Source organism: Dreissena polymorpha, chromosome 3 (genome assembly GCF_020536995.1).
Source record: "Dreissena polymorpha isolate Duluth1 chromosome 3, UMN_Dpol_1.0, whole genome shotgun sequence".
NCBI classification, from domain to species: domain Eukaryota; kingdom Metazoa; phylum Mollusca; class Bivalvia; order Myida; family Dreissenidae; genus Dreissena; species Dreissena polymorpha.
Window position 1 is genome coordinate 129,070,525 of NC_068357.1, and position 24,011 is coordinate 129,094,535.

The window sequence follows — 24,011 nt, forward strand, 5'->3', positions numbered from 1 at the left end:
CATAACTCTGTGAAAAATCATCCGACCAGAACCCGCTGATCATATGCACATCTCCACTTGGTAGTGAAGCTTCCCATAAAGTTGCATTGAATTCCGGTCATTAGTTGCTGAGAAATAGCCCGGACAAGAATTGCACTATATGTACAGTTAATGGAAAATTTCAAAGGGCCATAACTCTGTGAAAAATCATCCGACCAGAACCCGCTGATAATATGCACATCTCCTCTTGGTAGTGAAGCTTCCCATAAAGTTTCATTGAATTCCGATCATTAGTTGCTGAGAAATAGCCCGGACAAAAATTGTGCACGGACGGACACACGGACACACGGACGGACGGACGGACAGACGAAGCGGCGACGCTATACTCCCCCAAAATAAATATTGGGGGAGCATAAAAATATACAACGTTGACAAGAAGCCGATTCTTGTCACCAGGGGGTGACTAGAAACCGATTTATTTCACTCTGGGGTGACATGAAACCGATTCTAGTCACCCGGGGGTGAAGAGCGTCGGCTTGAAGTCACCCAAGGGTGACATGAATCGGTTTCTAGTCATTCCCGGTTGATTTTTGGGCCATTTCAGGTCGACAATGACCCAATTTGCAAAGCTATCATATTATTCGTATACATGTCGCCAGTATACAGCCAGGACATGGAGTTCAACCAAATGTCAAGTTTTAAACATAACCAGAAATAAATCAAAATTCTCTATTAATTACAGACTTCATGGACAAATATAAGGAACTGTTGACAATGCAAAATACTTAGGTGTTGCCATTTCAAAAGACCTTTCCTGGAACACCCATATAAAATACAAATAACGCCAATAAATCTCTTGGTTTTCTGCGCAGGAACATACAGACAAGAAATTCCATATTTCGCCAGCTCGTATACAAGACTATAGTTAGACCACAGGTTTAATATGCTTCTCCGTATGGAGTCTTCACACATTACAAAATATAGTATACAAAAAATTGAAAAAGTACAGCGTGGACCAGTCCGCTGGGTCAAGCATAACTATTCCCCATACGACAGTGTCACCTCGATGCAACAGAAACTTGGTTGGCAGACCCTACAAGACAGACAAAATGACACTAAATTAACCATCTTTTTCAAAATTGTTCAAGGTTTAGTGGCTGTGCCCCTACCATCATATGAAGAGTGACCCGCCAGATTCACTTACCAAATGTACCTCCTCTCGTACAGACAGATCCACACCACTGCACATTATTATACGTTTTCATTTTTCCCAAGTGCTATTGTGATGTGGAACAACCTCCCTGCCACTACAGTTTTACATCCCGATCTTGAAGGGTTTAAGCAGTCCCTGCTTTCCCCTTCTGCCTTGAACTCCGGGAGACATGTTGTTTTTTATCAGTTTTTAACTTTAAATCACTTCAGCTTATATGATAAATCTATCATACTTTTATCTTTCTCACTTTTCACTTTTAACACTTTGATCTAGCACTGACTGCGCACCAGTCAATAATACCCGCAAGGGGGGTTAGACAGTTTATATAGATAGATGTTTAATGGTGAAACACAAATTAAGGCCATACTTACATGCAACATTGAACTAAATTTGACAGTATTTGACTTTCCTGCTGGTATTGCACAAGTAGGTGCGGATAAAGACTGTGGCATGTATATAGGGGCTAACTGTGCCATCAAAGCAATAATGCACAAACAAGCTGGACCAGCAGCAGAGTCAGTGTATGATATGTTCACATTTTATTGAAATCATACACTAAATCATATCTTGCCCTATTCAAATCTTATTCTTTTGAACATTCAATTTGAACCGTAAATATACATGTTTATTGTGTGATTTCTTATATTGTATAACACATCCCACTCGCATGATATATTTTGCATATCTGCGACTTGAACACTTTGAACAAATCACATCAGTGCAAACAAAGTTTTGTTTAAAGCAAACAGGCTTATAAACTGTTCAAGGTGGATTTCCCTTACCCCAAAATGTTTTATTTAACGCACCTTTTAGCGACTCATGTTTGCCTTATTGTATAGATATTTACAAACACTTTTGCGAACTTTTTTATTTCAAATTACCACATTTTATGTAGCCTGTTAAGATGTTTTTAACGTAATCATCCATATTCAGTGGCTTTTATTAATTTAAAGTTAGCATTGTTAAGACCAATCATAGTTGTATTTGTTAGAAAAAGAAATTAACGCGTCTGTGTTATCACTTATGACAGATTATGCATTGGAAATGTATAATTAGTTTAACCTTAACAGTAGGGTATAGTCTATGATTACTAACCGGTACACCGGAAATAGCTGTACGTCATTTTCTTTTTCTCCTCCCATAGCTTCGGAAACAAATATTTGCAACATAAAAAAACGCGTGATTATGGGGATAATAATTCACGAGTAGTATGTACCTTTATATTTGTTACTTTTATCTCAGAAAATCTTGTGTATAATAAAATGTATATTTGTCACATTATATTTTCTGTGAAATCAGCCCGTTTTGTGTTTCTTAATCATGATGTCTTATAAATGAATAGCTCTTGTGACATGCTACGTTAGCGTTACCGATGGGACGATTGAACTTTAGCGGTACGCAACACTTAACATCAAACCCTTTACCGTTAACCCTTGACACCTAACACATAACAACTAACGCAACACCTTATAATCCTTTTATCCTATATTAGTTCTGGCTTCCATAACTTTAAATGTCGCTTTTTATGATTTTTGACTGGCGCGACTTTATAGTTATGGACCAACCCCATTAGGAAAGTCAACCAGAAATCCCCGAAAAGTTGACAGTTAACAAAGACCGGTCCAAAACAGCTTTTAAATGCAGTTGTTGGCCCAAATCAACCACTTGATTGGAAAGATTGACATTTTTCACATTTAACTGATATATTCTTTCACAAAAAACTATCTTAAACATTTAAAATGTATCTATTCTGCTCATACATATCGAGAAAAACAGCGATGTGACAGACTTTCTTGAAATGCGAATCTCCCGAGATTTCACGGTCATATGACGTTATTTCTATTTTTAGTAACAAACCATGTGCTCAAGTGTTTTCAAATTCAGAATGACATTTCCCGGTATTTTAATTATTCTGTCTTATTTTGTAAACAAATTGTAGTGTCAATACAAAGTCAAAGTAAATATTATATAAAACTACCTGATTCACAATGAAATCAGTCTTATAATCCACCAGACGTAAGTTGTTAATCACAAATAATAGATTTCAGAAAACGAAAGTAATGTTTACAATTTCAGCATAAAATGTCACGGTTTATCCGAAAGTATCCAAATGAAAACTCGTCACGTGACAAAGCAACAATGGCGTCAAAATTGTGAATTTCAGACTGATGAGAGTTATTTTCATCTAATGTAAGATGCATTTGAAACATCTGAACCTTAAAACATTCCTCGATGCAGTAATTTATATTCATTCACTAATATATGTAGAAATGTATCCAAGAAAATGAGCTTTCTTTGATTTATAGCGTGACATTAATATGTTACGACTCTGGTTGACTTTCGATACGGGGTTAGCTTCAGCGTACAGGTCTGTCAATACTATATAAACTGTACGCTGAAGTTTCTTTAGCTAATCCTATATATTTCTTTAGTATCGGGGGCTACCGCCCCCAAACCGCCGCTTTGTCGAAAGTGGTAAACAACTGCGTACTGTTGAAGTTCAATCTAGCCTTACTGATCGTCGAAATTGCCTTTGGCGATTACAATTCTTGGCTGGCGATTAAAAATAAGATTTTCATGAAATAGGCGATTGAAAAAATAGACCCTATGCTTAACAAATACACACTCTAAATGCCTGTTTTCGAATTCAGGCCGTATAAATAGGTATTCGTATAAATCGCCAGAAACATCGCTAAGATTACACAGATAAAACCCTAACCGGAAAGGCCCCAGGGGATAATCCACATGGCTAATGTTTTAATTGGTCACACTTTACACTGCGACCAAACTTTTCTAACATTTGGTCTACTTGGCGATTTACATGATAACTGAATCAATGAAGCGTGCCATGTAATGACCTATGCTTTATATGTGACGATTCAACGTTATAGAATTGACAAGTACGGAATTGTCATTTAATCTGATAGGCGAAGTTATGGCATTGACATAACCACTATAAACTAAAAAAGTAGATATGAGTAACTTACTTCCCTTTACGGTCGCTATGCGACATGAAAGACCTATTTAGAAAGTGAGTTGCAGATTCCGGGAAAAATGGATGCTGCGAACGAAAATGGAAAGTCGAAGCCACAGAAATTAACACAATTCTTTAGAAAAAAAAGCGGACAGAATAATGTAAACTCAGGAAATGACCAAATATTAGGTTTGTGATCCGAGGACGTCTAAAGTAGTGCAGACGTGAATGCAGAATCGGGAACGTCTACCTGTCAAGTCTCACCGTTTCGCCGTGAGTCTCAGGGTTTTTGACGGTCTAATGCTGACTAAGTAATTTCTCACGCATTTCTTCAAAAATGAAAAAAGTAATGTTGGATTTCATAAAATGTTGTATAATTACTACCGAGGCGGCGGGCTGTTTTAGTGGTTTCTAACCTAAATACCACATATACTGAAAACTGTTAAATGGTGTTATGTATGCTTCGTGAGGCTACTGCGTCCGACCCGAATCTCCGAAACCTTGTTCAATGCATAGCACAGGGATTCCCAGAAGATACCAAAGATTTGCCACCAGAATTAAGAGCCTACCATCGTTCATCACCCAGTAGTGTATTTTCTTGGTAATAAGATAGATTCTAGGAAATAGTGTTGCAAGTTTGTTTTTTGATGACTGCTTTACGGTAGACTTATGCGAACATGCATCGATTTAGAATGAAGTCTTATGCGTTGTTTGATACCTGAATTGTGCAAATCGGTTGAAAATTGATGGAGTAGTGAGCTTCGGAAATTGGCTGGTATGCCGAAATCAGCAATTCAAGTGTCTAAGTCAGATATATTGTTATATATATAAGTAAAAAAAAAAAAATCAACAAACTTTTTTTGTCATGGGGTGAAGTAGCTAATGCCGAATGCCTGTGATTATATACAGTCCAATCTGCCCGAGCGACCGCCTGTTAATAGCGACCAACAGTCAATAACAACCACACCGATTTCCTCCCGAACGATTTCACTATATATTGAACCTGCGAATAAAGCCCACCTGTGAACAAAGACCAAAGACCACCCTTTTACATTCCCTTTGTATTTAAGTGACTCGCGATTAATCTACTTATTGCCGAAAATATCAAAGACAAATTTGGGGCTTTCATAAACTCATTCGGAAATTAACAGTTTCATATCATTTACGATGCCTATTAAAGACAAACATTTTGATAGTTATTCTCTTCTTAAATTTCTCCGTAATAAGACGTTCATAGATTATAGAAAAGTAAATTGTCAGTTCAAGTTAACCAGCATGGCTTCCAAGCGTAAGTTCTTGACGTTGGAAGAACGCGTTAAGGTCATTAGTTTGTTTGGTAAAGGACACAGTTGTAGACGAGTGGCTAGTGATCTTTGTGTAGGAAAAACTCAAATTCAGAGCATTTTAAAGCGTAAACATGAGATTATGGACGAATTCGAGGAGAACGTAAACTGTGAAAGTACAATGTAAACGCCCTAAGCGTGAGTCGGAATTCGCGTATATAAATATCAGATGTCATTTAGTGTCCATAACTGTCAACTTTACTGGTTGTGTAGTAGTGATTCATGTATTTCATGTATAAATGTTTGCTATGTTATGTGTATTTTGTACTTTGTTCTTTGTAGAATTACATGTACATGTACGTATACATGTATATCAAATGTTATTTATACAGAATATGATAAATTAAATAAATAATAAAAACATAAGGGAATAGAAATACAACATGTAATAAATATACAAATGTAAAACAAAACTGTGTTTCAATCCTTTATTTCATTATACATGCATAAGTATTCAAACATTTAAACAATAGAGCACATACATAGATAAGGTACCTGTTAAAAAACTACTAGCATATTTTGCAAAGTTTCGTTCGACCCTGCGAATAAAGACCACCTGTGAACAAAGACCACAACGACCAAATCCCTTGAGTGGTCTTTATTGACAGGTTGGACTGTAGTTTGAAACTATGAGTATTTGTCAATTTGATTAATTGAGTATTATTGCATACTGAAAATATGAAATATAACACTTTGAAATAACAAAACACTGACTAGAACTGCTTAAACTTTGAACACAGTTTTGAAAACATGACTAGTAGTGTCAACATTATCAATAGCATTCCCTTTGCTAGGCTCCATGTTTGTTGATAAGTTGCACAATCATTGTTGTAAAGATAAACAAAAAAGAAATTCCATCTGCCAATCCTGTGTGTGTATGTTTGAGCATCAAATCACTTGTATTTACCTAAATAAACATTTAACAACTATTGAAAGATTTTTCAATTCAATCTCGTAAATATTCAACCAGTGCCCGCCATTTTTAATTTGATAATTTCACTGAGTAACATAGTGGGTGGGGTAAACATGATGAAAAACGCCAAAATAAGGAGAAGAACATTTAAATATAGGGGTTCATTGTATGAATTCTTATTTGTAAGGAAAGATAAGATGATTAAACTTTCAAACTCGAAACCACATTGTTTGATTTTGTCAAATATTAAATTCCAGAGGTGGCGAATAACAAATATGATTCGTCCACAGCCGTATTCGAGTAATTAGAATATTTGAATGTATCGTATCAGCCCTTATTCGGACGTGCCTTAGTGTCGATGCCTGTGTCTGTTTGCCAGGAACACATGCTCCCACTGAGTTTGTTTGCCTTGGTTTTTATCTGAACTTTCATAAGTGGAAGTTCATCATTATTATAAATAATTTGTTCGCCAGACAACTCGCCCGATTCAACTCGTCCCAAAAATAGGACAAGTCACCCCAAATTTATTGGACATATAAAATACCAGCTTATTCACCTTGTGTCATTAGAACAGAACCGAGTTTTTTTTTATTTAAGCATATTACAGCTGATCGTAAAAATTTATTATAAAACATGTGCGTGAAAATAATTAGTAATCAAACTATTAATAATCAAGAGAACAGATACATGTAAGTAATAGCTAATGTTATAATGTCTGCCATTTAAAAAAAATGAGAATATGATTATCATATTTCTATATTTTTTATCTTCAACAACAAATACAGGTTAAAGTTCTTAATAAACTAGTAATGAAGTTTATGAAAACAAAAAATAGAAACCCTAATGAATAGAAATTCTTTGTGCCTAAAAAAACTTTTAGGAATGGCTAGCTAGCTTGGTGTTTTTATTTTTTTTTCTCACAATTTCAGCCGTGTGGTACTTCCTATGAAAGTAGAAGAGGTAAGTTTTTAAAGCCATTTACAAACTATAAACTCAAACATTTTATTAAAGTAAATTCAGGCGACTTGCCCAAAAATACACAATAAACACAAACAATAAACAATGACAGTTGCCCTGTAACTACTTTTACCCTTATTCAATATAAATTTAGGTACATGTACCCGGTAGATGTACAATACATATACATGTGTACATACAAAATTATGAATTGATGTTGTTTCACAGGTGAATATGCATGTTACTTTTACTTAATGTGTAATTTAATCATTAGTTGATCCCATTAATGAATAAAAATCAGAAACTGAATATCCACCATATGTACCGGTAAGTACTGCTATTAGCCAAAATGTATTTCCTTTGAAATCCACAGTTTGTAGTTATTATTTGATTTCTCTGTATTTGTACTGTGTACTCTCACTGCAGTACCAGGTAGCCCAGCTGTATTCAGTAGCTGAAGCCAGTAAGGAAAACACAGGTGGAGGGGAGGGTATTGAAGTACTCGTCAACGAACCATTTGACCTGAATGACCCTAATCTACCAGCAGAAAGAAAACCAGACAGCCCTCTCCAGGCTAATGGTAAATCATATTCGAAGGGACAGTACACACACAAGATATACCATTTGCAAAGGTAATAAGCTGATAAATTATTGAAAGTACTTAATTGGAACCAATTAAATGATGTAAACCATAAATTCATTGTAGCTGTTCTGTGAAAACATTAAACAAATAGTGTAACAACACTTTGAAGTGTGCCCCAAGCTCATTTTAGGTTCCTAAATTTTAAAAATGTCAACAAACATGGCAAGGAGACACTCTTACAAAGCCAACTATGCAGTGGCAAGTTAGTCCATCACATTTTCCCGGAGAAAACGTGTTTTCCATGCACCATTTACTGCATTTATAACTGCACTCCTAAGCAGTTTTGTTGAAAAGTCCATTAACTAAGCACTATCAAGCTGAAGCAAAATTGGAGAATATAATTGATGCCTTAGCTCACAGTCACAGTTCTGCTATAGTATAGTTACATGTCTCAACATGTTTGTAACCGTAGAAAATTGTTTAGATGATGAGAAATGTTTACTAGTTGTAACATCTTTGTTATTATTGTTGATGGACTCCATACTATTTATTATCTTTTATACATATAGACACAAATGAATGTATAATTAGAAGTGTATCTTCTGTTTTTCAGTAAAGTTCCAAGTTTTATCAGAGCAATTGCACCCAAAGGTTCTCTAGAAATTCACGAAAAAGCATGGAATGCCTACCCATACTGCAGGACCATAGTTACGGTAAGTGATCATGCTATTCTCAAATTGACGCGCGTTACCAGGGCTGTGTATTATTCTGTACGGATGGTGTCTCTTTGTTAAATGTTATTGGGTGTTGATGTGTCTAATCAGCGAATATATAATTGATTATAGCGGACTCAGTATGGATAGGATGAGATTTTAGACTTACCCCAATTAAATCAACTTTGTATCATGAACATTTATAGCTATCAGACAAGGGCCTAACAGGGTTGTAGACCATGTCTGGCAAAGGTCCCACCAAGCCCCCTTGTTTTGATTTTGTCACATTATTTTAACAAAAGTTGTATTTGAAGTTGCAATAAGTCTGGAATGCTTTCATGTATTAGTTCTGTGTCTATAATTATAAACCATTCAACAGTCATATTCAATGTGATGGAACTTTAGAATTACAATCACCGAAATGAAGTGTTTTGTTTCCGCCATGTGCATTTAACATAATGAGACAATTATATTTTAACCAATCTGTATTCCATTCAAGCCAGATGGTATTTGTGGTCTGGGCAAATGAACACTTCTCAAAATAAAGTCGCTACCAGTATGAGTTTGAATGAAAATGGCGAGTAGATCCGAATGTGTGAAAATTTGCAACTTTGTCATATTTGTTCTTGCTTATAACACTGTAATTGAATCGAAGTGAGGTGCATTTTTTTAATGCACTAAATTCAATAAATAAAGTGTTTTAAAGGATTTAAAAAAACCCTGACATTTCTCCTTTTAATTGAAGATTTTTTGTACCATTTTGCTTTGGCAATGGGTCTGTTATACATAACGGGTAACAGGCTAAAATGGTTTTAAGTGGTTTTTATTAAGCATTTTGGCAGGCTTAACTTTAACTCACCTTTTTAGTATTTTTTTGTTTCTGCGGATTTCTTATCCCATGCGTATCTTTGAATTTGTGTCATTGTTTATTTTAAAACATACTTATTTTTGTTAAAATAAATAATTTTTTCAGCAAAGTTTTGAAGGTCCAAAGCATTGGTTAACCCTTTATGACGCATTTTGTCTGATATCATGAAAGATTTTTTAATCCATAATGTCTTTGAATACCATCAACACACCCACATCTGTTGACGTCATTATACCCCCACAAACGAAGTTTAGGGGGGTATATAGGAGTGAACTTGTCTGTCAGTCGTTCTTTTGGTCTGTCTGTCTGTCTGTATTAAGTGTCCGCTCTCTAATGCAATTAGTTTTCATCCGATCTTCACCAAACTTGGTCAGAATTTGTATCTACATGATGTCTAGGCCAAGTTCGAACATGGGCCTTGCCGGGTCAAAAACTAGGTCACGGGGTCACTTAGTGCATTTTAAACATTCAACATGTTGTCCGCTCTCTAATTCAAGTAGTTTTCATCGGATCTTCACCAAACTTGGTCAGAAGTTTTATGGAGATGATCTTAAGGTCAAGTTAAATCGTGGGCCTTTCTGGGTCAAAAACTAGGTCAAGGGGTCACTTAGTGCGTTTTAAAAATTAAGCATGGTGTCTGCTGTTTGTGTGAAGACAACATGCAAAATATATGTGTCAATGCAGCATGTGGGGGTATTCGTCACGTCTGTGACAAAGCTCTAGTTTATCTTGACATTGACATACTGTTGGACTTAATTTTATGGGTCAATAAACCCTTACTGAAGGCTACCACCTGCTTGACAGTAGTAGTTAATGGAATGCAGCTACTTATTTTGTTATTGTTTTCCTATTTCTCACAGAACCCAGGTTACATGAAGGATGCATTCTTCATCAAAATTGAAACCATGCACTTTGAAGATAGAGGAGCGATGGAGAATGTAAGTACATAGAAACAGTTTGAATGGAAAACCAACAGAAGGTCCATAGTTGAAGAAGGTGTCATTACTTTAAAACCTCAATTTAAGCACAGTCACCTCAAAAATAAAAAAATACTTGATTTTCAACAATGTCTAGTAATTTCTCAACTTCTTTTGGCCCTGATTTGATTAAAGTTGCCATTAAAAGAGAAATCAATTACTTAACCAGAATTTTCATAGGCCATAAGATAATTTACTTACCAACATTCATTATACCCCCATAAATGGTAATTATACCCATATTACTGGTAATGGGGGCTATATAGGAGTCACTTTGTCGGTCTGTCTGTCGGTCTGTCCCGAAATTTCATCCGATCTTCACCAAACTTGAATATGGGTCATGCCAGGTCAAAAACTAGGTCACGGGTCACTTAGTGTGTTTAAAGCCGAAAATTTGTCCGGACCATAAATATGTAATTTATCGTAAGATTTTAAAATGACTTAGTACATTTGTTCACCATCATGGGACGGTGTGTCATGTGAAAAAGAACGTTGATATCTCCAAGGTCAAGGTCATACTTGAGGTTCAAAGGTCAAATGCTTGTCCGGGCCATAACTTTGTCATTTATTGTGAGATTTAAAATCTTTTGGCAAATTTGTTCACCATCAGTGGACGGTGTGTTGGGCGAAAGAATTATGTCGATATCTCCAAGGTCAAGGTCACACTTTGAGTTCAAGGATAATAAATTAGCTTGTCCGGGCCATAACTTTGTCATTCATTGTAAGATTTTAAAATCATTTGGCACATTTATTCACCATAATTGGAGGGTGTGTTGCGCGAAAGAATTACATTGATATTTCCAAAGTCAAGGTCACACTTAAAGTTCAAAGATCAAAACTGGCCATAAATGAGCTTGTTCGGGCCATAACAATGTCGTTCATTGTGAGATTTAAAAATCATTTGGCACATTTGTTCACCATCATTGGACGGTGTGTAGCGCGAAAGAATTACGTTGATATCTTCAAGGTCAAGGTCACACTTTGAGTTTAAAGGTCAAAAATGGCCATAAATAAGCTTGTCCGGGCCATAACTATGTTGTTCATTGTGAGATTTTAAAATCATTTGGAACATTTTTTCACCATAATTGTACGATGTGTCGCGCGAAAGAATTACGTGATATATTTAAGGTCAAGGTCACTCTTTTAGTTCAAAGGTCAAAAATGGCAATAAATGATTTTGTCTGGACCATAACTATAGTCATTCATTGTGAGATTTTAAAATGACTCTGTACATTAATTTTGTTCACAGTCATTGGACGGCGTGTCATTGGAAAGAATTTGATAGTTCAAAGGTCAAAATGGCTGTAAATAATAATGGCATAATAATTCTTAAAAATTGCCATAAATTACATTCTCTTGTTTTGTGAAGACATCATGCAAAATAGTCTGTGTCGATGCGGCACGTGGGGGTATACATCACGTCTGTGACAAAGCTATAGTTTCTTCTGGTATTGTCTGATATTTGACAGACTGCATGGAGAGTGAAAGTAGTTTACTATTAAATATTAAATGGTTATTATAAACTTATATCTAGTGGAATTCAAATCTCAGTTTATGGAATTACAATGTAAAAAAAATAACAAAAGAGTTACATTTTATCATGGACAATTTTATAAAGAAGTTTATTTTGTGTACAACATCATTTCCAAATAATGCAGTACCAACTGTAATGTGAAATTAAATCTGTTGAATAATGTAGAACATAATTGGACAGATGAGTAATTGATATTGTTTTTTAAAAGATATGCAAACAAATATTTACTATGAAATTAGGCAACATGCACACTATTCAAATAAAGGTTGTCTCTCTTAAGTCTCTGTTTTTGTAGTCAGATCATGTAGTGTTTTTCCCAGGAGGGCAAAGGGGCATGGCGCATTACTTTCAAAAAGGGCATTTTAGCGCGACGTTTAGGCAATAAAGGGCAAAAACGTTCCGTGAATACCTGAATTAGGGAGAAACATGTAATCGCATCAGAGGTAGTTGTGGAAAAAATATAAACAAGCACATTTAATGGTAATAGATGTATTTAACTTACTATGATTTATGTTAATATATTTACCTTGCAATGTACATTTAAGTTCCATGCTGTTTCAATAAACTGTACAGCACGACAAACATAATAAAGCAATATATGCATATGAATCTGATTATACACAGATCCACTAACATATAAATGAAACCATGTTTGTCTTATCCCATTTTCTAACAATAATCTTGACAGATGTTTAAAATAACATTGCGAGCAAAGACCTATAGATATGCTATGTTATCTATAGGTCTTTGTTGTGAGTAACAATATGCAAACACTCGTTTCCGTGACATAAATCCACCGAGTAGATTACAAATAAATAAATAATGTTGTTGCTATCTAAAACATTTGTATGCATCGTTGATTATCACAGACATTTCATTAATTCCTTCTTAATGTATAATCTCCATCGTTAATTCGATCGTTTACGACGTTATTTGCCATTTTTGCCGAGTCACAATTTAATTCTGTATAGTCCGCCATGTTGATAAAATGTCAAATGATGTAAGCGACAGGTGCGCATAGCAACGTTAAATCGTATATGCGATTCGCATTTTGTTAAATTAGTATACGTCTCAGTAATTATTTCAATAATTAGATCTAATTATCTTAAAGACGAAAACGATAAAGAATAAATTTGTTTGTGATTTTAAATGTAATTATGTGTAAAAGTATATGTTTTGATATAACTGAATAATGCATGCAATGCACAATTGCCACGAGAATAGCATCGAGTTTTTCAACAAAAGTCTCCGAAGGAATGATTTTATCGTGGAGGTATACACATTGCCGACCGAAAAATGCGCTTGGTATAACATAGCCTTCGGCATTATCGATTGATACTGACACGAGGTTATTCACGCATGACTAATTCACAGCTTTGGAGGAGTCAGTAAGACCTACCTATAAATCGAGCACTGTAATAGATTAAATCTGCTCAATTAATATTCGATTAGACGTTGGCGTCTCTCGAGTAAATCAAGCACAGTCGGAGCGTCACAGACAATCAAGGAAGCTGATTTTGCGGACCAAGTTAGATCGTAAGGCAATAAAGATGTTATCGATAAGGGCGCGTGGCGAAATTTGCCTTTGAAAAAAAGGGCGCGTGGCGAAATTTGCCTTTGAAAAGGGCAGAGTGGCGATCCGGGAGGGCGGCGTGGCTTTTCGCCACGATAAAATGGCCTGGGAAAAACACTATCATGTGTACAATTTTATGTCCTGTTTCTAACATGTAACTCTTGGTGGTGAATGTTGAATAAAGCCTATTGAATGACAGCTTGTACACATGGATAATTGATTGCAAGGTAATAAAAGAACTAAACATGTAAATACCTGCCAGTTGCAGCCTTTATGGGCTATCAAATTTGTTATAGTAATTTATGCTAGAGGTGATTGTATAAACCAATAATATCGATTTAATATTACCATAAGCATGTGTTCTACATGTAGTAATAAATGAAGGTGATATTATAGGTTTAAATAGTAATAGCTTCAGGTGATAGTGTAGATCAATAAGAATATACTTGCATTTGCGCACACTTACACTTTTCCCACTAACAGATATCTGGGCTGCCGAGTTCAAAAATGGTTCAGGCTGGTTGAAAAACATAGCCACTTGGGCATGTGGGATTTTTCGTTACATGTATATGGCTTTAGTAAAACCTTGTGAACACTCTAGAGGCCACAATTATTTTTCAATCATTATGAAGCTTGGTCAAAAGATTATATCCAATGATATCTTGAACAAGTGTAAAAATGGTTTCCATTGGTTGAAAAACATGGGCACCAGGGTCGGGGTATTTATCCTTAAATGGCTATACATGTTGTATATGGCTTTAGTAAAACCTTGTTTTCACTCTAGAGGCCATATTTATTGTCCAATCTTCATGAAACTTAGTCAGAAGTTTTTCCCAATGATATCTTGGACGGGTTCAAAAATGGTTCTGGTTGGATGAAAAAACATGGCCACCAGGGGGCAGGGATTTTTTCCTTATATGGCTACAGTAAAAACTTGTTAACACTCTAAAAGTCACATGTATTGTCCAATCTTCATGAAACTTGGTCAGATGACTTAGTCATTTGTTCTTATGATATCTTGGATATGATCAACAAATGGTTCCGGTTAGTTGAAAAAATGGTCGCCAGAGAGCGGGAAATTTATCCTTAAATTGCTGTTGTAAAACCTTGTAACAAGTTACATTTATTGTTTATTCTGAATGAAAATGTGTAAGAACATTTGTTGGACTGCACAGAACAGGTCAGTTCCTTTGTATCTCAGGTGAGTGACTTTGGGCCTTTTAGGCTCTTGTGTTTGTGGAGTATTTCCACATTTTTCATTATTTCAAGACAGCATGTTGTATGCACCAACTATGGTGCTTGCTTTCAGTTAAATCTCAAATAAGTACAAGGGCTTTTTGTGTAGCTACAGTTTTAATAGACTGTTCCCATTATGCTTTCTTTTTTCTACATCTCGTGAAATATACATGTGTAGCAGTTGCATCCTTCTGTTAAATTTCGTGTTATTTTATTGCCATACATTTCAAAAAGCAGGCCTGTCAGTATTTACCATGTAATGATTTGTAGTTGAAATCATTATCTGTCATTCCTTGTTGTTCACTGCTTTAGATGCATTAATATTTTACCTTTTCAGATACATGACTTACAAGGTGAAGATTTACAAAAGCGAAATGTCACCATAATTGATATAGCAAATGATCCAGTTAGTTCAAAGGTAATGCTGCTGCAGATTTAGTTTTGGCAAACAGCCATGTCAGCTTAACCTTATAATGAAGAAATAATTGACTGGTGAGTGGTGTTTATTGTGGTAATAACTAATGGTATGCAGTTCTGATGCATTGTTATTTACCTGTGTTGTTAATCCTTTCAGTGCGGGAACCGAATTTTAAAGGCCTTTGCAAACAGTTTGGATCCAGATGAGACGCCACAGAACGTGGCGTCTCATCAGGATCTAAACTGTTTGCTATTCTGATAGTATTCTTTGAAAAAAAATCGAAGAAAATGCTAATTTTAGAAATTCAGCAGACAACATTTTAGCAGACGACAAATTTCCCAGCATGCAAAGGGTTAATCTCTTGGTAATAACAATCAAACTGCTTCAAGTCCTTGTGGATCATGTGAAATCCTTCTTGGTTTATATTCTTTGGTTAATTGCATACTTCTGCAATAAATAGGCTTCATTTTAAAATATTCACATTTCTATATAAGCATTTTTATTGTATTCATTTTACTTAGTGGCATTTTTGTTCCAATTATTTTCAGGATTACAAAAAGGAATATGATCCCAAACTTTACAAGTCTGCAAAGACTGGTCGTGGACCTTTAGACAAAAAAGACTGGATTGTAAGTTCTATGTCAGGGACATTAGACTTTAGTTTTTAAAATCTATTGATTGGATTAAAACTCAATTGAACACAATTTGTTATCTTGAAGATAAACTTTATTTGAAATGTGTTTTATACCACTATTAGAGAAGTTTAGATTTTTCATCTGTCAGTAGAATTATGACGCTGTTTGACAGAAAATATGGCATTTAAAGTAGTGGTTGGAATCATCTCTCACACCATGTTGATAAATCTGAGACAACAGTGACCGATTGATCAATGACTCCTCAAGAAGCATGTGTCTTTAACTAGTTAGAATAAGTAATTTTTTTTATCATATTCAATAATATCTTTGTATTGTGTTTAATTATATCATCATACTACTTGAAATCTGTGCTTATTCTTTTCCATATCAGCTCAAAAAATATGTAGATTTTTATGTCCCCCACTATAGTAGTGGGGGACATATTGTTTATGCACTGTCTGTTGGTTGGTCTGTTGGTTGGTTGGTCTGTTGGTTGGTTGGTTTGCGCCAACTTTAACATTTTGCAATAACTTTTGCTATATTAAATATAGCAAATTGATATTTGGCATGCATGTGTATCTCATGAAGCTGCACATTTTGAGTGGTGAAAGGTCAAGGTCATCCTTCAAGGTCAGAGGTCAAATATATGTGGCCAAAATTGCTCATTTTATGAATACTTTTGCAATATTGAAGATAGAAACTTGATATTTGGCATGCATGTGTATCTCGTAGAGCTGCACATTTTGAGTGGTGAAAGGTCAAGGTCATCCTTCAAGGTCAGAGGTCAAATATATGTGGCCCAAATCGCTCATTTTATGAATACTTTTGAGATATTGAAGATAGCAACTTGATATTTGGCATGCATGTGTATCTCATGGAGCTACACAAATTGAGTGGTGTAAGGTCAAGGTCATCCTTCAAGGTCAGAGGTCAAATATATGTGGCCCAAATCGCTTATTTTATGAATACTTTTGCAATATTGAAGATAGCAACTGGATATTTGGCATGCATGTGTATCTCATGGAGCTGCGCATTTTGAGTGGTGAAAGGTCAAGGTCAAGGTTATCCTTTAAGGTCAAATATATGGGTCAAAATTGCTCATGTAATGTCACTTCTGCAATATTGAAGCTTGCAATTTTATATTTGAAATGCATGTGTATCTCATGGAGCTGCACATTTTGAGTGGTGAAGGGTCAAGGTCAAGATCATCCTTCAAGGTCAAACGTCATATAGGGGGACATTGTGTTTCACAAACGCATCTTGTTTTAACATGATGGTGTAGGTAAATTATATACATGTATATATTTTAATCAAATTTGATAACACTGAGCATTGTGTAAGACCAACCAACAACATGGCATTGAAGTGATTTTTTGTTTGTTGGTGTTATCTTAAGGACATCATAATTAGCACTTTCAGTTTGAAAATTTATGAAATTAAGCAATTAATTGCATATAAATCATGTCATGAAAGCATTTGTATTAATAAATGTAGTTGTTTGAAACTACGCACATTGTGTTGATTGAAGAAAGTTTTTATATATAATTTTTTTACACTCTTTGTCTTCTTAACTTTGTTACTCTTCATGACTGTTTCATGATAACTTGAAAGCATGATTTATCCTCCCATCACTCATTTAAAGTATGGCAGCCAGAAGGATCAATAAACATTTTAATGTAAATTCAAACTTGTGCACTGTCGTATTTTGGAGCATTTTTATACCCCCATGAATGAAGTTAAGGGGGGTATAGAGGAGTGAGCTTGTCTGTCTGTCTGTCCGTCGGTCGGTTTGTCGATCCGTATTTAGTGTCCGCTCTCTAATTTAAGTTGTTTTCATCCGATCTTCACCAAATTTAGTCAGATGTTGTATCTAGATGATGTCTGGGTCAAGTTCAAATATAGGTCATGCAGGGTCTAAAACTAGGTGACAGGATCACTTGGTGCGTTTTTAACATTCAGCATGGTGTCCGCTCTCTAATTCTAGAAGTTTTTATCTGAGCTTCACCACACTTGGCCAGGAGTTATATCAAGATGATGTGTAGGTAAAGTTCGAACATGGGACATGCCGGGTCAAAAACTAGGTCATGGGGTCACTTAGTGCATTTCAAACTTTCAGCATGGTGTCCTCTGTTTTATGTGAAGACAACATGCAAAATATTTGGTGTCAATGCGGCATGTGGGGGTATTCGTCACGTTTGTGACAAATCTCTAGTTTTTATCAGTTGTGTTATGGCTGTCTTTCAGCAAAAAAAAAAAAGCTATCACATTAGTTTAATTTATCAAATCAAAAGAAAATGGTAAGTTTATTTAAAGTGGAGTATTGTGACAAAAGTATGATGTGGGGTCATTCTTGTAATATGGACACAAATACTCGGGTTAAAATTCAGGTTTCAACTTGTATAACTTAAAAGCAATAGATTTTCTTTTTCTTTAAGAGATTGTCATATTTCTTTTTAGCTCACCTGAGCACATTGTGCTCATGGTAAGATTTTGTGATCACCTTTCTTCCGCCATCCCTAGTCCATTTTGTGTCCTGCAACGTCAACATTTGCCTTGTTAATACTCTGAGGATGCATTTATTGTCCGATCTTAATGAAATTTAGTCAGAACATTTGACTCAGTCAATGATATCTTGGATTAGTTGGAAAATTGTCGTGGTTGCCAGGGGCTGGGGAATTAATTCTTATATGGCTATTATATAGTAAAACCTTGTTAGCACTCTAAAAATTACATTTATAGTTAACTCTTTAAGAAACTTGGTCAGAACTTTTGTTGTAATGAAATCTTGGGCTGCACAGAACAGGTCAGTTCCTTTTATCTCAGATGAGCAACTTCGGGCCTTTCAGGCCCTCTTGTTATACATAATTTCACTTCACTTAGTTGCTATTGTTTCCAGTCCACTGTAGAGCCGGTTATGTGTGCATACAAGTTGATCACTGTCAAGTTTAAGTGGTTTGGTCTTCAAGGACGTGTTGAAAGTTTTATTAATAAGGTAAGTGATTAAAGGTATATGCATTGTTTCCATCTGTATGAATTTATTTATTGATTATTTATTATATTTCGATTTCAAGTGTTTTTTCCATGTTGGTTGGTCCACTTATCTGTTGGCTTTTGTTGTCCATGAAACTAATTATTGACTAATGTTCTTACCTTTCTCAGGTAGTTGAAGATTATGAATTTATGACATGTTCTTTTTGGTAAAATTCTTAATTCCTGACTAGATGAGTTTGTCTCTTGAACTTGTATTTATTTTACATGAAGCTATCAAGCTTCATATACAAAAAAAGATATACTGATTGTTTGTTTGTGGTGACCGTGTGGATCCGGTTTAAGATTTCCAGACTTGAAACCATCTTAGATTAGGTTAGTATTGTAGAGCAAAAGATTTCTCTTAAACTAAATGCAGTAGATTTACCCAAGCACAGAAAAAGAGATCATCATCAAAGGTAAGAAACAAAGAGAATACAATTCTGAATTAAAAAAAAATATATCAGATACTTGTATGTTGGTTGCAGCAAGAGCACAGGCTATTCCATACGTTCCACAGACAGGTGTTCTGTTTAACTGACAAGTGGCATGGAATGACAATGGATGACATTAGAGAAATTGAAGAGCAAACTAAACGGGAACTTGATGAGGTAATTTTGTGCTCCTATAACTTTATACAGACTTAATCTGTAGTTTTGTCTGTAAAAAATACATTAAATCATCATGATTGTAACATTTAGCATAATATTTGTTATTATGTGTCAAAGATATACACATATTACATCCTTATAAAATTGTAATTTGTTCCTTTTAAAAACTTTCAGTGAACATTTATTATTTTCACAGCTTTTCAATATTACACTAAACATTTCTTGTAAGAAATACACTAATCAGTATGGTGGTTTAATTATATTAAAATAATCTTAAATCTTTAATATCATAACTCCGTTAGCTTATACAAATTTTATCTGCTGTTTGTCAGAAAAAAAAGAAAAAAAATCTTCGTATAAGTATTTCACTTACCGAAATTTATCATATATTTTGTCTCAAAGATATAAACAATACATCTTTATGTAAATGTATTTTTTTCATTAATGAATTTTCAATTAATGTTTATTATTTTCACAACTGCTCTCTATTAAATATTTATGAAACACCTTGCACAAGAATTTCAAATGAGTGAATTTTGTAACTTCAATTCTGTACCTATTTACATGTATTGCTAGACACTGATTTATTGATGTATATATTACATATTTATTTGATCTTTGGTTATGTGCCTTTGTCAGATCCGCTCAAAGGGTGAGCTCCGAGGCATGAAGGCAGAGGATTGATGAGAGCAGACATATAGGAAACATTTTGAAGGCACCATCTTGAATAAGCTTAGATAGATGCCAACCACTGCTGAAAACTGACAGCCTGCTTGATTACATATACCTGAAACAACACAAAACCACAATCACTGTTTGTATATCTGGATGAGGAACTACAGCTAAGCATGATAACCAGTTTCAACTTTTAAATTGTTTTGAGGCCAATCGGTATCTGATACTGAATATTTGTTATATAAACAAAGCTTTCAATAATTGTATGTCCTTAGTAATTATGCTTATTTAGTAATTATGCTGACTAAATAAAGATTCATTTATTTGTTCATAAAATTTGTTCGGTTTAATTGACTCTTTCCCTGTGCAAGTTTAAGTGTTGATGAATATCATAGGGCAATAGGGTATGTACTTTGGTAAAAAAAAATAATTGCAGTTTAGATAGGTAGATTTTAAGTGTCTTGTTTAAAGACTTAAAAATTAAGTTATGACTAGCATAAATTCAGATTTGATTTCATTATTTTTTTATGAATGGGATTTACATAAAATTGGTATGAAACAAGAGTATGCTTTAGGTATTTGTAGTCACATAAGTGAAACATAGTGTGTACTGTCTCAGTGTAAATGCTTTTAATGTCTGTCAATTTAGGTTGATTTTGTCAATTTTGACATAATGATTATTGTGAGTATTTGCAGATCAGTCCGACATTGGTGTCATGTTATTATTCCCTTGACTTAGTTCAGTGTTGTGAGCATGTAAAGCTTGTCATTTAATGTACAACAATCATATATTTCACTCAAAATTAATGAAGAATATATAGTCTTTAACATTTTATACATATGTGAATGCTCTTAATCAAATCTCTGTATTAAGAGGCCACCTAAACATTTTGTAGAATCAATAATAATGAATTTCAGTATGTTCGATTAAGATCTCTTTATGTAAACCTTATTCTGTGACTTGTGTTGTGTTTTGACTCTTTAAATTTCTTTACACACTTTCACAAATTGTCCATTATTTTTGCTATACATAAATAAAATAATAAAAATAAAGCTGTATTTTGACATTGTGCTTTTAGCTTCATAGATAAAATGTCTTATGTTGGATGTTTATGCGACTTGCATTCTTAAACGCTATACATTTACTAGTTAAGAACAGGTATTCAAAAAGTATGTTTAAGACTGAACAGAAAAAAAAACAAGTTAATTTATCATATCAGAATAAATATAGTTTTTTGCCATGTCACATCATAAAATATGATACATTTGTAATATAGCAGTTTGATTTATCAAATTTGTCCAGGAAATCTATTAGTAAGCACCCCAAAAGCTTGTTTACAAACAATTTTCCTGAACTTGTTCAATAAAGTTGATTTAAAATGACAGCTTATGACATCCAATATTTATTGTTTATCAAATAACTGTAGTGTTTGTTTACGTTAACCTTAAACTGTTTGAACTCCTTTTTTGTGTAACTCTGCAAACTATGTTTGAGGGGGGGTTGATAGAAGTCACTCTGTAAGGCAGCCAAAGTGAATGTATTAAATGTTATCAGTGTGTGGAATAAGCTGCTGCCACATTCTTAACTTAAATTTTTAACCACCATGAAGTTTATTTTTCAGTGATCCAAACAAATGCCCCAAAGCAGCAAGCAAAGCAAGGTGTGGTATTGTTCAAATTTGCGACAAAGTGCTATTGGCTATTGTAACATATTTGCTCATTATGTTAGTACCTGTGTTCTTGTTATGATTTTTATGCCCCTGGATCAAAAGATCGGGGTATATTGTTTTTGGCCTGTCTGTCTGTCTTTCTGTCATCCATTCATTCATTGTGTGTGTCCCAAAACTTTAACCTTGGTTAAAGTTTGATACTTTTGCATTATTGAAGATAGCAACTTTATATTTGACATGCATGTGTATCTCATGGAGCTAAACATTTTGAGTGGTTAAAAGTCAAGGTCAAAGTCATCCTTCAAGGTCAAAGGTCAAATATGGTATTTTTCTTTCCTTAAACTTTAACCTTCGTTAAAGTTGGGTCATAACTTTTTTGATATTGAAGATAGCAACTTGATATTTGGCATGCATGTGTATCTCATGGAGCTGCATGTTTTGAGTGGTGAAAGGTCAGGGTCAATGTCATCCTTCAAGGTCAAAGGTCAAATTTATGGCTTCAAAGTGGCGCAATAGGGGGCTTTGTGTTTCTGACAAACACATCTCTTGTTTTCTTTGTTTTCTTTAATTTGCATACAAGAAATACAAATCATGTTATTTCCATCTTGTAATAAAACTTGTATACTGATATAAAACTAATTTGCATGTCTATCTGATATTTAAGAAATGTAAGCAACTTTTGTAAAAATTTATTTAAAATATGAATATTGGCATTGTGTTAGATGTATTTATTATTATTGAAAAAAAAATCTTTTGATTTGTCAATTAGAAAATAGTTTAACAAAATTTTCCATGTATGTTGTATATACTTCCTTCTTAATAATATATTTTAAAGTAGGGCTATTGTCAACTTATAGTTAAGAGTATCTATTAATAATTAAGAATGGCATGGACACAGCAGTTTTTTCTTTCAATCATTCAATCATTCTTTTCTTATACACCTATAAAGACAGATGTGATTCTGACTTGAACTCACAAACGGTTGTTATGAATATCATTGATCATGAACTAAATGTTGACTTCAAAGATAGGCTTGTAGTTAAATGCTCTCCCATCCTATCACGTTTTGTGTGACCTACCCTGCACTTTCTTTCATGAGTCTGAACTTCACCACATTGTTCTTGTATGCTATCATGAAATAGATGTTATAAATAAGGTCTACATGATTTTTGCTCATTTTTGCTCATGTTAGCACAACATGCTATCGATGATTTTTTGTGATCTACTTTTGTCCTTTGTTTATCATGTGACATTAACATTTATCTTGTCCTTGCTATAAAGACGACATTTTCTGCCACATCTTCATGAAATTTAGTCAGAACATTTGATCTAATAATATTGTCCCTGTTTCAAACATGGTCACATGGGGTTTAAAAATATGTCACTAGGTCAAATTTAAAAACGAGATGGTGAACACTCCCGAGCTCATATTAATTGACCAATCTTCATATGATCACGTCAGAACATTTAACCTAATTATATCTCGGCCCCGATCAAAACTGTAAATTGGGTAAAAAATAAGTCACTTGAACAATAGAAAGTGTTTGAACATACGTAGATGCTTAAAACATAACATACAATCTTCGGGAAATTTGATCAAAACGTTTCTACTAATATAGTCCTTAAAATGGGTTATTCTGGGACCAAATATTATATAGCTAGGTCTTATGATAGCGTTAATGGCCATTTACGCTTTTGTTAAGTGCTGACTACCTGTGCATTATTTATATGTTTTAGTGGTTGAATTACTGACAGTGTCTTGTATGAACATTCGTTCAATTGTTGTTGTTTTTATAAAGACAAGGCAACCTAAGTCAGAAGAGCGTTGAGCTAAGTTCAATTTGTTCTATTCCCGGCCCGACAACTTGTGTGATGATTGGTCATGAAAACATTTATACGGCAATTTTCCCCCTACTTTTGTACCAAGTAGTGCAGTTGTCAGTTATTGGCATTAACAAGTGTACTTAAAGGGACCTTTTCAAAGATTTTGGCAGATATTGAAGCTTGTTATTAAATGTTTTATATTGATTAATGTAAACATTGGATCTAAAAAGCTCCAGTAAAAAACAAGAATACAATTAAAGAAAGAAAAAAAGTAACCCTCAACTGGGC

The 24,011-nt window shown here is 34.4% G+C and overlaps 1 protein-coding gene across 2 annotated transcripts; it reads left to right on the forward strand.

The window, feature by feature from the left end:
- Positions 1-2,265: 2,265 nt before the first annotated feature.
- Positions 2,266-23,058, forward strand: LOC127871416 (phosphatidylinositol transfer protein alpha isoform-like). 2 transcript variants are annotated; one of them, XM_052414329.1, is made up of 10 exons: positions 2,266-2,400; positions 7,352-7,382; positions 7,806-8,011; positions 8,576-8,675; positions 10,404-10,481; positions 15,201-15,281; positions 15,830-15,910; positions 18,813-18,908; positions 19,432-19,554; positions 20,194-23,058. In XM_052414329.1, exons 1-10 carry the CDS (start codon positions 2,276-2,278, stop codon positions 20,236-20,238), a joined length of 966 nt encoding a protein of 321 aa, XP_052270289.1. In that variant the 5' UTR covers positions 2,266-2,275; the 3' UTR covers positions 20,239-23,058. The 2 variants fall into 2 exon arrangements, with proteins under 2 accessions (XP_052270289.1, XP_052270290.1); XM_052414330.1 differs by having other exon boundaries at positions 2,272-2,306.
- The last annotated feature ends 953 nt before the right edge of the window (positions 23,059-24,011 follow it).